This window comes from Spermophilus citellus, assembly GCF_964194105.1.
Source record: "Spermophilus citellus genome assembly, chromosome: 6".
NCBI classification, from domain to species: Eukaryota; Metazoa; Chordata; class Mammalia; order Rodentia; family Sciuridae; genus Spermophilus; species Spermophilus citellus.
Window position 1 is genome coordinate 16,808,890 of NC_138187.1, and position 14,780 is coordinate 16,823,669.

Below are 14,780 nucleotides of genomic sequence, written 5' to 3' on the forward strand. Positions count from 1 at the left end.
TTTATAAAAATAAATATTTATTGACATTTGAATTTTTATATACACTTATTAAAAGCAAATGTGCAAATATTGGGAATACAAAAACTGACCTAAAGCCCTTTCCCCCCAAAGTAAGTATAAACAAATATTCAAGATCAGTAGTGCCACCACCAGCAGAATAAAAATAAGTCTTTCTGGATGGACACAAGTAATTATTTTAAACGTCATTCAGATATTCCTTTACAGTTGTACTCCAAAGGGAAAAAAAAAGAGGCCACACATATCCAGAAAACTGTTATTTCCCTCTTAACTTATATGTAGCGATATATAAATATATTTCCATCTTTTTGTCCAGCCAATAAGTGAGAATCTGTACCAGACCATTTAACAAAAGACCAATTTTGGTCAGAGATGGGTGGAAGGACAGCAGTACAATGACCCAGAAGTAAGTCCCAAATGGCAATTGTCCCAGAAGTCAAGACTGCTGCTGCAAAATGATCTTTCACGTCCCCTTCTAGGAACCTGGTACCAAGCAGAGAAGAGACAATTCAGATTACATGTCAAAAAAGTTTTTTTTTTTTAAAGTATAAAAAAAAAAAAAAGCCCCAAACCAAGTTCCCTAAAGCCCTAGAGCACCAACCAGAACAATCTCCCTGTGGCTGTGAGTGCCCAACCCGAGAGGACCAGGGGTTCGTGTGTGGCACTGCAGTCCCTGCCTGTCCTCAGGTTGCACACCAGCCCCCGGAGGCCTTCCTCCCTCTCTTCACACTAGCCAAACCCAGTCCTTTGCAGTGGTTTTGCTCTTACTATTTCCTCGCCTGGGAGGCTCAATCCCCAGATCTCAGCAAGGCTGGATTCCTGTCATCATCAGGCATGTCACTGCCATAAAAAGGCCATACCCAATGAGCCATCTGAAAGAGCACACATTTGTACCCTGTCCCTTCTGTTACAGTCTCTGGTTTTATCTTCGTAGCACTTTGCACTGGGTGAGATTATCCTACTGCCATACTTGGTGGGGTGTCTCCCCTACGAAACCATAAGCACCATGAAGCAGAAATCTGGTTGCCTTTTACTAGTCAGCTACCTGGGTTTGGATTCCAAGTTCTAGAATGTAAGAGTTATGTGATTCTGGGCATAAACTAATTCCATCAGCAAAATAAGGATAATAAGGGCACCTGTTTCATAAGACTGTTGTGAAGTTGAATGAAACAGTTCATATAAAAAGCTTATGGGCTGGGGTTGTGGCTCAGCGGTGGAGCGCTTGCTTAGCACATGCGAGGCCCTGGGTTCAATCCTCAGTACCACATGAAAATAAATAAATAAAGATATTATGTCTAACCAAAAAAATAAATATTAAAAAAAAAGCTCAGTTGGGATCTAGCTCAGTTGGTTGAGTGCTTGCCTCACATGCATAAGGCCCTGGGTTCAATTCCCAGCTCCACCAAAAATAAAAACACTTATTAATACAATCCATGCCACACAGGAAATGCTCAGTAAAAAATCAGCTTTTAGCTGGGCACAGTGGCGTACGCCTGTAATCCCAGTGGCTCTCAGGAGGACTGCGAGTTCAAAGCCAGCTTCAGCAACGGCGAGGAGTTTAGCAACTCAGTGAGACCCTGCCTCGAAAATCAATAAATAAAAAGCTTTTATCTGTTATTATCATTCAGTGTCATATCATCAGCACTTTGCAGAGCCGGTGCCTATGCAGCCTCAAGGAATATTCTCTGAATGAACAGAATGATATTTTTATCCCCTTACTGCTACCCAGCTCTGAATACCTAACCCTTTACTCTTCGGAAGGTCCTCGAGCCGGCACTGCCAATTAGATGCTCCTCCATCTTTTTGCTCCCAAACAATGTGAGCCCCGTGTGCGGCATATGGTGCACCTAACAGCAGTCTCTAGTATTTATTTCTAACTTCCACGAGATTGGAAATAAAGGTGCTTTGTTATGGTCTCCTCCAAAATTTATCTGTTGAAATTTAATCATGATACTCGGAGGTGAGGATTTTAGGTGGTGATTAGGCCATCAGGGCAGAGATCACAGGAACAGGACGGTGCCCTTATAAAAGAGGTCTCAGAAAAGTTGGCTCATCCCTTCTATCAGATGAAGACACAGTGAAGAAGTGCCATTTATGAATAAGGAAATGGACCCTCACAGATGGAATCTGCCAGTGCCTCGATCGTGGAATTCCCAGCCTCCGGAACGATAAGGAATGAGCTTCTGTTATTTGTATGCTACCTAGTTTATGGTATTTTGTTATAGCAGCCCAAACAGATACTTCCCACAGGATTGGCATTAAATAGGCTTTCAAAGTTTGCTGAATAAATGAGTTTAAAAATTAACAGGAGCTGGGTGCAGTGATGCACGCCTGTAATGCCAGTTACTCAGGAGGCTAAGGCAGGAGGACTGCAAGTTTGAGGTCATCCTTAGCAACTCAGTGAGACCTTGTTTCAAAATAAAAAATAAAATAACAAAAAAAAAAAAAAAGCTGGGGATGTGGCTTAGTAGTCAAGTGTCCCTGGGTTCAATCCCTGGTAATCTCCCCTGCCCCCAAAAAAAAGTGACAAAGGAAATGCTTGACCAAGTAGTTATCTTCATCTTCAGTTTCTAGGGCAATTACTACAGTTCTCTCTTCACACCCAAAACAGCAAGTTCTATGTGTAAACACAAATTGAAGATAATATTTATGATTTTTGCAGGTGGGATACTAGGGATTGAACTTGGAGTGCTCTACCATAGACCTACATTCCCCAACTTCTTTTTTTTTTCTTTTTTTTTTTAATATTTATTTTTTTTTAGTTCTCAGCGGACACAACATCTTTGGTGGTATGTGGTGCTGAGGATCGAACCCGGGCCGCATGCATGCCAGGCGAGCGCGCTACCGCTTGAGCCACATCCCCAGCCCTCCCCAACTTCTTTTTATTTATTTTGTGATAGGGTCTTGCTAAGTTGCCAAGACTGGCCTCCAATTTGCAATCCTCCTGCCCCAGTCTCCTGAGTTGCTGGGATTACAACTGTGAGCCACTGCACCTGGCTCAGTTATGATATTCTTGTCAAAAAACATTTGCAGAAGTGCCACAGCTGGCCAAGTGTACATGGACAGAGACTATCTTTTGGATCAAGCAGGTTTAGCACAAGGTCCTAAGAAACAGGCATTAAAACCATCCAGGTTCCTCATCCTTACAAGTTATTAAAGCTAGACTCTATACTCTGGATTGACTATATTTTTCCAATCCTTGCTGCTAATTTCACACATCAATAAAGGTAGTCTCTAGGACTTGCATGTTCAGATGTTGCTTTGTTGACCTAACAATATCCACTACTTCTAAAGTTTATCAACTCGGAACCCCCGGGGTACCAATAACTGTGTCATTAGTGTCAGTCAGTACCCACGTGTAGAAATGTTTATCAATAAGTAACAACTGCCTGCATAGTGGAGGCTCAGTCAGATTTCAAAGTGAAGATGTCTTCCTAAAGTGTATTTAAAAGTTCCTTAATTCAGGTCTTAAGGAAAGAACATGCACTGTGAGGATTCCACAGAGAATGTGAGATACTCTGTGTATTTAAAACATTTTCCTAAAAAATAAAAATAAACATTTTCCTTACAGAAAAAAACAGGGCTTGAATACACATGTATTTTTTTGAGGGGTTGGGGTACCAGGGATTGAACCCAGGGGCACTCAAACACTGAGCCACGTCCCCAGCCCTATTCTGTATTTTATTTAGAGACAGGGTCTCACTGAGTTGCTTAGTGCCTCACTTTTGCTGAGGCTGGCTTTGAACTCATGATCCTCCTGCCTCAGCCTCCCAAGCCACTGGGATTACAGACGTGCGCCACTGCACCCAGATTGAATACACATTAAAGAAAAAAAAAAAAAGGCAATCTAAGCTCATACCGATGGGGATCAATGGATATAAGGGAATCTGGGAGTTTGATTCAAATCAACTAACTTCATCCTACTTCTTAACCTTACTATTATAGTATTTCATGTTTTCCATTCATTAAAGTGACACAAAGGTATCTCGTTTTTGTATCTGCAGAGTGCCTTCCAAACTGTCACAACCATAGATCAGCAGTCACATGCACTTGCCTTCCAGCCTGCCCCTGTGGGAGACAGTACAGCATCACGCCCATATTCAGGGTCGTCTTAGGGTTAATCACAATCAGCTGAAACACAGGGCTGCCCAACGCCTCCCTCTCTTTGGCACAAGAATGACTCAGAACAACAAACAGGAGCCCCTAATTTAAGGAAAAAAAAAAATCAATAACCAAATACACCATTAAGAGCATGTTTGGCAGAGATAAAAACCAAAGAATAATAGGAATGATCAACGCTCCACAGTACTCAGGACTGAACTACTGGCTTCATTTTTTCTTCAGACAGAAATGCTAACATTACCACCAAGGCTGGACTCCCAGCTTCTTGAGCACAGGGCTCCCAATATGTGCTTCGGCCAGTCTTGCCAAGCAGGAATCTAACTGACCTATCGACTCCTCCATGACTACAACATCTCATGCAAATTTCCATTTGCGGAAATGTTGTACAGGGAAGGAGGACACAGAAACACATACAGGGAGTCCTCGAATTACAAATACTCATCTGCAAGTTGTTTTTTTGAAATTCAGAACACATTTTTCCATAAAAACAACTTAAAAAATATTTTAAATTGTAGGTGGACACAATACCTTTATTTTGTTTATTTAGTTTTATGTGGTGCTGCGGATTGAACTCAGGGCCTCACACATGCTAGGCAAATGCTCTACCATTGAGCTACAACCCCAGCCCCTAAAAACCACCTTTTAAGGGGAGACTAGAGTCTTAGCCCAGACCATAATAGCCTATTTAAAACTCAGACACTATTACTCTCTACTAAGGTAATGGAAAAAAAAACTACAAAAGATAAAACAAACAAAAACAACAACAAAAGATACTGTCACGTATGGCTGTTTCTGTGGGAAAATCTCACCCAGTTTTAAAATTACAACTTCTAATAATAATATTAGTGTGTGTATACATACATACATACAAACATGTATGTACACGTACAGACATATATACATTGAAATTTCTCTTTGGGACTAAGGGAAAATTAAACTGTACGGTCATTTTACGATTAGCATTCATTTTCTACTTTCTGCATTTTTGAATGAATTTTTAAATAAAAATGAATTACCTTTGTATTTAGAAAACTTGAGAATCTTAAAATTTTAAAGGCCACATACTTAACAAAGAGTTAACACACGATGGCCCACAGGCCAATTCTGACCCAACCCTTATTTTTCCTGAGGTAAGAATATTTTTCAGTTTGAAATGGTTAATTATATGAAATTCGGATTTCCTTGCTCACAGTTTTATTAGAAAACAGACACATCCATTCACATATGTCTAAGGCTGATTTCATGCCATAATAGCAGAGTAGAGAATTACAACAGACACTATTTTCAGGGAGGGTGAAAATATTTGCTATGTGGTCCTGGATGGAAAAGTATGCCAAGCCATCAGTGCTCTCTGGGGATGCAGGTAAGTGGTAGAGCACTTGCCTAGCACAGGTAAGGCTCTGGGTTCATTTCCAGCCTACTAAACAAACAAACAAACAAACAAACAAATAAAAAGTGAACTACTATTTTTGAAGGTTGGCTTTATGGGGAACTGTTGCTGGGTTTTTTTTGTAGTAACAGAGATTGAACCCAGGGGGCACTCTACCACTGAGCTCCACCCCAGTCCTTTCTATTTTTTATTTTTAGATAGGGTCTCCCTAAGTCGTCCAGATGGCCTCATATTTGCAACCCCCTGCCTCAATTTCCTGAATGGCTGGGAATGTAGAGGTGTGTCACCTTGTAAGGCCTACTTAATATATTTATGTTAAATGTTTTAATATCAAGAAAGTATTAATGCTGTCACACAAAAGATATAAATTTATTTAAGATAAATTCTAGAGACAAATCCAACCTTCTTGCTTCAAGGATGAAAAATATTAGGCTCAAGATTATGTGACAGATTTTCTAAGATCACACATCTTTCATGTTTACAGCGTCTGGGTGCTAATGCTCTCAGAGTCACCACTGATACCCAGCAAGTCAGTGTCTACACTAGCACTGAGCCTCTGCTTGGGCTTTTAACAGTAGATGCTCATGTGGGTTAGTCCTCACTTGGGGACACCTAACTTCAACCTGTTTGGATGTCAAAACTAGACTGTAAGTTAAGTCTATTAACAACGGTAAGTAACTACGTTTGTTTCTATATGAGAACACTTAAGCCCAAGAGAAAAACATGTCTAAGACAATTTAATCATCCTCTCTAAAGGTACTCATTCATATCTCACATCATTTATGGCAATGTAGTCTGGAGTCATATCTCATAATAGGCATATTTTTTAGTCAACAAATTCATAACTGGGAATAAACATTTGCCTATAAGTCATAAAGCCAGGAAATTCAATAAGTAACTACATTGAATCAACACTTATCTTCATTCATAAATGTCATGAAAAAACAAACACTGATATCCAGTTTTGGAAAAACTGTCAACAGGGAGGGTCTGCTGGTGAGACCAACAACAGCATGTAAATCAACACCAAGCGGTCCCAGAGCAGCACTTACCATTTCAGAATAGGCTTTGTGACAGACGGAAGCTTGATAAGAATCGTCAATGTGCATCTTTTTCAGGAGTTGACCAGTTTTTAAATTCCTTAAGACACCAGAAATAAATAAGCTGATCACATTCTTCTGGCAAACTGGTTTTCACATAATATTATTTATCACAGCATAAATAAAAGGTGACCAAGGGAAAAACTAAGGGACATAGTACTTCATTTTTGTTTATTCACAGATTTAGCTCAAAGTAGAACTATAGGTTAACTTTGCCAATAGTTTGATAGTTTAGCCTTAGTTAAATAGACCTATTTATCTGCTCCACCACTAGAGATAACTCTCCAAATTCCATGAGAACAGTTCTCCATTATCTCATTTTACTTGGTATTGAACAGGCACATGGGACAGTACTATGATTATGATTTTGCTATGCCTAAATTTTCCATGGGGGACAATGGCCAGGAAACCAAACTTGATTGGGTGAGACTATACCAAAAACAGATCTAGAGTCTACCTCCACTATACGTTTACACTACAGCTAGACCAAGTTTAATGGAAAGAGAAGGGAAGACTGAGAGTAAAAAATGGAAGAAGAAAGTAGAAAAGAGGGTGAATACAAGGAAGAAGAATAAATGGAACATTTATGGGAACCACATCCTGGCTTTGTTGAGGATTTGTGACTCTGAGCCACAAGATGAAGTCCAAGTTCCTTCACAGCATTTATAACCCTCATGAATCCAGTGCTGCAATACTACATTATTTGCCTCTCCCTTGCCTGAAATTTTACCAAGCTTACGACACTGTGCATATCCGTGGCTCTAGATCTTTGGTCAAGTTATCTTTCCTCTAAAGGCCAGTTCCCATCCATTCCCCCATTGCAGAGATGATGTCCCAGCTCCTCCAAGATGCAGGAACTCAATTTAGACCCTCTCTCCTCTTATGAGTTCACAGTCTTCTCCTCTCGTCTAATTCTAGTACTGTCCATATGCCTCATTTTGTATTTAATATATGCTATGATAGGATTTAACATGTTCATTCAACAAATACAGAACTTTCTTTGGTGAGAAACTGTGTTTAAAAACCTGAAGAAAGAAAATTAAAATTTCATGGGCACATGCAAGGTTTTCCTACTAGGAAAACCAGAATACATTCATCCCCTACAGAAGTTGGCATATGCTCTATATTCAGTAATTGCTTTTTCCCCAGATCCCAAAGCATGTTGCCCAAACCTCTATCACTTTGAATGTGTGTGAAGTATAAAAGAATTTCACTGGAATTATACACTGTGAATTGTAAAGGAGTCTTATTTACCTACTAGATTTTAGAAGCCTTGGGACCAGGATTCAGATGCTTCATTTCTACATCCCTCAAAGAGAATGGGACACCAGTAGAGATTCAGTTATCTTTTGATTGTATGAAAAATGTTGCTCAGCAAATATAGCTTAATCAAGATAAAATATTTAAAATTCCAGCAAGTTACCAAATATGGCCACTCAAATCCCAAGTGTAACATGAATCACTATAGATATCTAACAGATCAGAAGTTAAATAAGAAAGGTGATGCCTGTTATCCTAGCACTCCGGAGGCTGAGGCAGGAGGACTGGGGGTTCAAGGTTAGCCTGGGCAACTTAGTGGGACCCTGTCTCAAAATAAAAAATAAATCAGGACTGAAGATGTAGCTTAGTGGTAAAGTACCCCGGGTTCAATCTCTAATGCCAAAACCCCCTCAAACAAACAAACAGATAGACATTACATAGAGCCCAAAAGGTCAAATGATAGTTTCTTTAGATAATATGATTGATGTCATTTGAGTACTAGTCTAGGCAAGGAACTAGGGAAAGCACTAAGAACAGATGCAAGACATAGCACTTATCTTCAATTGCCAGAAAAAAGAAAAAATATATAATGTAGTAACTAGTAAGTAAAAAACAAGGGCCATATAAATTTAAAGAGGGAAACATCAATGAAGCTGAGATGACAGGAAACTCAAGGCAGCTGTGGGGTGAAGATGTTCCTTAACAGGATATCCTGCAAGGGAAGCCTAGTAAAGAGATCCCTCTCCACTCCCAACCTTTGTGATCTATTACAACCCAAACGCCAAAGGTCTACTACTAGAAAAAGGGCAGGAAAAAAAGAAGCTAAGGAGTACAGAGTACCAGACAAGACAGTTTTGTAGTAGAGCAACAGGAAGCGGAAGGTGAAGAGAAGTCAACATGGCAGGAGTGTAGCTCAGTGGTAGAGTATTTGCCTAGCATGCGCAAGCCCCTGGGTTCAATCCCAAGTACCCCGGAAAAAAAGAAAGAAAATGATTTGGTTGTTGAATATTGACTGATGGCAAGGAGACCAATTATTATATTATACTTAAGTCCTGAGTCAAATAATTAAGGTCTGGACTATAGAAACAGGAGAAAGAATAGAAAGACAACTTACAGAAAGAACATTGTCTTCAAATAAGACTGTACACAAACCCTGGGAAATGCACCCAGAGTGGATACTGCTGTTCTAGGTGGCAGGGCCTCTGGAAATGGTGTCGCCTGGACGACTAGAATGATGAAGACAAATTTCAGAGGCTCTCTAGTGGAGAGAAGACAAAGTTTCTCTCAGTGGCCATGTTTTCTAGTTTATTTCCAGAGGGCTGGGGTCAGATGATACATAATAGATAGGGTGGTGGTGACACTAATAATTTCCTAAGACCCATTTTAGTCCCAAGGAAACAGTTAACAGACAAGGCTATTGAGCGGGAGAAAAAAAAAGTCAATATATTTTCCTAACAAATTAAACTTATAAGTGCCTATAGCTGGATATGGCTCTCTCCTGTACTCAGACAAAAAGTGGTTGGGTGATTAGGGACTCTTCCCTATACTAAATTTGTTAATTTGGTTCCTATATGTTATCAAATATGTTATATGTGTTTTGTACATCTAGTAATTTTGGATTATATCTTTTTTGAAAAAAAAAATATTTTATTTACATTTTAGTTTTCAGCAGATACAACATCTTTGTTTGTATATGGTGCTGAGGATTGAACCCAGGCTGCACCCATGCCAGGCGAGCGCACTACCGCTTGAGCCACATCCCCAGCCCGGATTATATCTTGATATAATATGTTGCAAAAACTCTGGATTCTGTTAGGTTCCTCTGAAAACACTGATTATGTTGTTTGCTTGTTCTAGTAAACAACTAACCTGGCTGAATTTCAAATGCTGAAATTCCAGTTCAGTTCTTTTGGCCTTACTTGGGATGCTCACAGTCCACCCGGGTAACGCAGTTTTTACAGGATCAGTCAGGTGGTTAAGTAATAATTATATTCAGAATTTTGGGTTTCCTCTTTGGTCTCCTTTTTAGGACTTTTCTCCCTCACTTTCTAGCTGCTGTGGCCACCTGAATTCTGTCCTTTGGTTCTTTAAGTTGGCAGGACAAAATGTTTGCTATTAGGCTTTTTTGTCACCCAGAAATCAGGACTGGGGACTACCCCTGGCTTAAAGCTTTAAGAATAAAAAACTTGTTCTGTGCCATTTCCTGCTTCTAGGTGAGAAATCCATTATCTTTCTTCTTTTTCTTGCTCTCTGGTGTCTTCAGATGGTTGTTTTTATATTTTTTTTCGAGAGTTTGTAGTTATTTGAGGTAGGAAAATTCATTTGACAGAAATTACTCAATTATTAAACAGAAGCAAAAACAACTGTACATTTTTACAACAAAATTCCATTTATTTTAAACTAGTCTACTCTAAATGAATGCAACTCTCTTGGTAAGACAAGCATATAACATCTGACAGTTAAAAAAACCCACTAACAACAACCATGTTTACACAGTCTCTTGTCTAACCGTCACTGTCCTGTACAATCAGAGGCATACCCCAACTGAATGATGAGAAAACTAGGACCTCAAGGGAAGGCTTACCAGATAACAATGTTGTTCATGATAGTAGTACCAAGCAGAGCTTCCTGCATCCCTTGGACCTCACCAAAAGTAAGTACAGTCTCTTCAGGGGGCATCAAAAACTGTTTTTCTTTGCTTCTGAATTTAAAAAGTATTAAAAATTAGTACGGTACACTAAAGCAGTTTTTTGGTTTTTTTTTTTTTTTGTACCAGGGATTGAACTCAGGGGCATTCAACCACTGAGCCACATCCCAGCCCTCTTTTGTATTTTTTAAATTTAGAGACAGGGTCTCACTGAGTTGCTTAGCACCTCACTTTTGCTGTGGCTAACTTTGAACTCCCGATCCTCCTGTCTCAACCTCCCAAGCCGCTGGGATTACAGGCGTGCCACCATGCCCAGCAACAAAGCAATTTCTAAGAAGTCCTTCACACAATATTGAATTAACATAATAAAATTTAAGCTAACATTGAAAAAAAATTAAGCAGATAACTGTATATTCTAAACTTCCTACAATGAATTCATTTCTTTCCTACTAGCTACTTGGGATGTTGCAAGTATCTCAATATCATCATATCCAATATTAAGCTCAAACTTTCTCTTTAAATCTCATTTTTTTTTCACATTTTTATCTCAACAACTATACAACCATCTACCCAGATGACCATCCCTGAAACCTGCACATTATTCTTGTCTCCTTCCTCTCAATCTAGTCACTCACCAAGTCTTAGTAACTTTATTGTCTCATTTCTCACAAATTTGTCTGCTTCTTCCCATCTCTACTAAGACTTTTGTAACTTAAGCAAACACTTATTTCTGTTTTGTTTTATTTTGCAGTCCTGGGGATTGAACCCAGGAGTGCTCTACTATTGAGCTACATCACCAGATTGTTTTATTCTTTTGTTTGAGACAGGGTCTCACTACATTGCTGAGGCTGGCCTTGAACTTACAATCTTCCTGCCTGGGCCTCCTAAGTCACTGGGATTATAGGCATAGGTCACTGCGCCAGCTAATTATTTGTCTCTTGCCTAGAATAATGCCACAGGTCATGAACAAATAAGACAAATAAGGTCCTTGCCATTTGTTATTAGGAAACATGAATAATAATAGTGTAACCAGCTGCAGGTACAGCTCAGTGGTAGAATATACATGTTAAGCATTCACAAGGCCCAGGGGTCAATCCCCAGCACAAAAATAAAATCAAAGAAAAAAAAAAAAAGAAAGAAAGAAAAGAAAAAGTGTAATAAGGATATGGCAAAGAAGATATCTGAGTTCAGTTTTCTACAGGTTGAATTTGAGGTGTCCTCAAGATGTTTAAAAAACAGGCACAAAGGCCTAGAGCTGGAGAAAGAGCACAGAACTGAAAATGGATGTTTCCAAGTATCAAGTCAGCATCTGGAGGGTCACTGGAGCACTGGACACCAAATGTGTGGAATGAGGACTGGGTCCAGGACTTTGAGGTGGTACTTTGGATATGAAACCCAGGGCCTCACACATGCTAGGCAGGCACCTACCACTGAGCTACATCCCCAGCCTGGCTTTGAGGTTCTTCTTCTTCTTGTTCTTTTTTTGGTACCAGGGATGTTCAGCCACTGAGCCACATCCCCGGCCCTTTTCATATTGTATTTAGAGACAGGATCTCGTCGAGTTGCTTAGGGCCTTGCTAAATTGCTGAGGCTGGCTCTGAACTCTCAATTCTCCTGCCTCAGCCTCCCGAGCTGCTGGGATTACAGGCATGCACCACTGAGCCTGGCTGAGGTATATCTAATACGTAAGGGGAACACAGAGATTTCAAAGAAGTCTGAAGAAAAATCAAACTCAATTCACTTATGTTCCCCACTCTGCTGACTTCTTTCCTGTCATGCCTGGCCTCTGCTTTTCTGACTTGCTTCTAGGTGGTAACCTGGCACTGAGACATTCAATACAGAAAAACAGGATCCTAATCATCTCCTTTCTCTGAAACCTGTGAGAAAATGCTTCTCCATCTAATAGTCACAATCAACCAATGCTTTGCTTACCTTCCGTCCTCTGCAAAAGTCATGATTTCCACTTGCTGATCACAAAGGGTCCCACTGCTACTCACGAGCCTCCTCCTTGTCAGGCCAAGCACAGCTTTTATGTTTCCAGATTTCAGTAGTACTTGTTTTTCACTTTCATCCTCAGAAGAACAAAGTAATGCCCTGAGGAAAAATGGGGAGAACCCAGGAGTAAGCCCTCTTTTTTTGGTACTGGGGATTAAACCCAGGGGTGCACCACTGAGCCACATCCCCAATCCTTTTTATTTATTTATTTTTAATTCTTTTTTTAGTTGTAGATGGACTCAATATCTTTATTTTATTTTTATGTGGTGCTGAGGATCAAACCCAGTGCCTTCTACATGTGAGTAAGTACACTACCCAGCCCCCTTTTTATCTTTTGAGACAGGGTCTTGCTAAATTGCTGAAGCTGGCTTTGAAGTTGAAATTCACCTGCCTCAGCCTCTGGAGCCGCTGGGATTTCAGGCATGCACCACCATATCCAAAGAATATATACAACATTTGTCTGTATATATTTTAATATTTAATATTAAAGGGCTAAGCGCAAATTCCAAATGGAAATTTCAATCAAGGATGCCATTTGCTGATTTTTTAAAAAACTTTTTTTAGTTGTAGATGGACACAATATCTTTATTTTTTTTTTTTTAAAGAGAGAGTGAGAGAGGAGAGAGAGAGAGAGAGAGAGAGAGAATTTTTAATATTTATTTTTAGTTCTCGGCGGACACAACATCTTTGTTGGTATGTGGTGCTGAGGATCGAACCCGGGCCGCACGCATGCCAGGCGAGTGCGCTACCACTTGAGCCACATCCCCAGCCCAATATCTTTATTTTTATTTGTTTATTTTTATGTGGTGCTGTGGACCGAACCCAGGGCCTCATGCATGCGAGACAAGTGCTCTACCACTGAGCTACAACCCTAGCCCGATTTTTCTTTTTTTTTTAAACAAATCTCTCTTTAAATCTAAATCCAAATTCTTTTTTGAGACTAAAGCCTAGAGCTGGCTATATACCTGTAATTGTAGCCACTCAGGAGATTGAGGCAGGAGGATCCCAGGGTAAGGCCAGCCTGGGTTATATAGTGAGATCCCCATCTCAAAAAACAAGACCAACCAACCAACCAAAACCCTAAGCCTAGGTGATAACCTCCATTCAAAACAAGATGACAGAGACAAAGATAAAGGGAAAAAAAGAAAAAGAAATCACCTTGGGAATTACCTGATTTCTCTGATCTCCAAACTTCCCAAAGCCACACATACAAGATTACAAACATCGGGCACTGGAACTATTTGTAATACAGGTACCTAAATAAAACAAAGCACCCTCAAATTATATTTGGTTGTTTAACTTTAATCTAAATGTTCCAAAATTTATCACATTCTTTTATATTCTCACTATACCAGGACTGTTTCCGACATGTGAACAAATGTGAATAGGTTCAGAAAATATCTTCTTTTTGTAAGTTGTAAACCTATGTATACTATTTGCATAAGTTTAGTTGGCATTTCCTTCAGCGGAAAAAAAAAAAAAAATTCCTTTTTTTTTTGAGATAGGTTTTGATGTGTTGCTCAGACTGGCCTTGATCCTTTGAGCTCAAGTGATCCTCCTGTCGCAGCCTCTCCAGTAGTTGGGACTGCAGGCGCACACCAGTGTGCCCACTGAGTTAGCATTTATTTAGTGCAATTTATACTTATGATAATGGGAATAATTAAGTAAATTCTAACAAGTGAATAAAGAGAACATTATGCTGCATTTAAAACTATATATTTATCTTAGTTGTTCAAGAAACTGAGGCAGGAGGACCATTTGAGCCCAAGAGTTCAGGGCTAGCCTGGGTAACATAGTGAGACCATCTATTAAAAAAAGAAAATTATCTTTAGGGGCTGGGAGTATAATTCAGTGGTAGAGCATGTGCTTAGCATACAAAAGGCCCTAGGTTCAAGCCCCAGCACCAAAGTAAATTAAAAAACTAAATAAAAATGTTTATTCACTGAACAAATATTTATTGAGCATCTCTACTGAGCACAGTGCTAGAAGCTGTGAGTACAATGGAAAACAAGAATGAAGTATAAACCAGTATGAAGAACACGTTAGCCACAAGGAAAAATGCTTATTTACACGGTAAGGGAGAAAAGACAGATTAAAAAATTTAAAGCACACTAGGATTGCAACCATGAAGCTCTGCATGATAAAAAAAGCAGAAATGATGTTTTGGTGAAGGGCAGGGAACATGGGTTTAAGCCAGTTTAAAAGTCAGAATGGACATGAAATTCAAGCTCCACAAACAGGTCTTGTG

General features: G+C 39.6%; 1 protein-coding gene across 5 annotated transcripts in view; it reads right to left on the bottom strand.

Moving 5' to 3' along the window:
* PALB2 (partner and localizer of BRCA2) overlaps positions 1 to 14,780 on the bottom strand; it is a 27,802-nt gene continuing 13,022 nt past the window's right edge. For 2 of the 5 annotated variants that reach the window (XM_081297768.1, XM_081297772.1), the window contains 6 exons: positions 13,703 to 13,788; positions 12,470 to 12,631; positions 10,475 to 10,591; positions 6,583 to 6,670; positions 4,073 to 4,221; positions 1 to 501 (listed from right to left, as the gene is read on the bottom strand). In XM_081297768.1, coding sequence (XP_081153894.1) covers positions 291 to 501; positions 4,073 to 4,221; positions 6,583 to 6,670; positions 10,475 to 10,591; positions 12,470 to 12,631; positions 13,703 to 13,788 — 813 coding nt within the window. In that variant the 3' untranslated portion in view covers positions 1 to 290. Of the gene's footprint in view, positions 502 to 4,072; positions 4,222 to 6,582; positions 6,671 to 9,013; positions 9,149 to 10,474; positions 10,592 to 12,469; positions 12,632 to 13,690; positions 13,789 to 14,780 lie in introns of those variants that run through there. The other 3 variants (XM_081297769.1, XM_081297770.1, XM_081297771.1) reach the window with 3 other exon arrangements.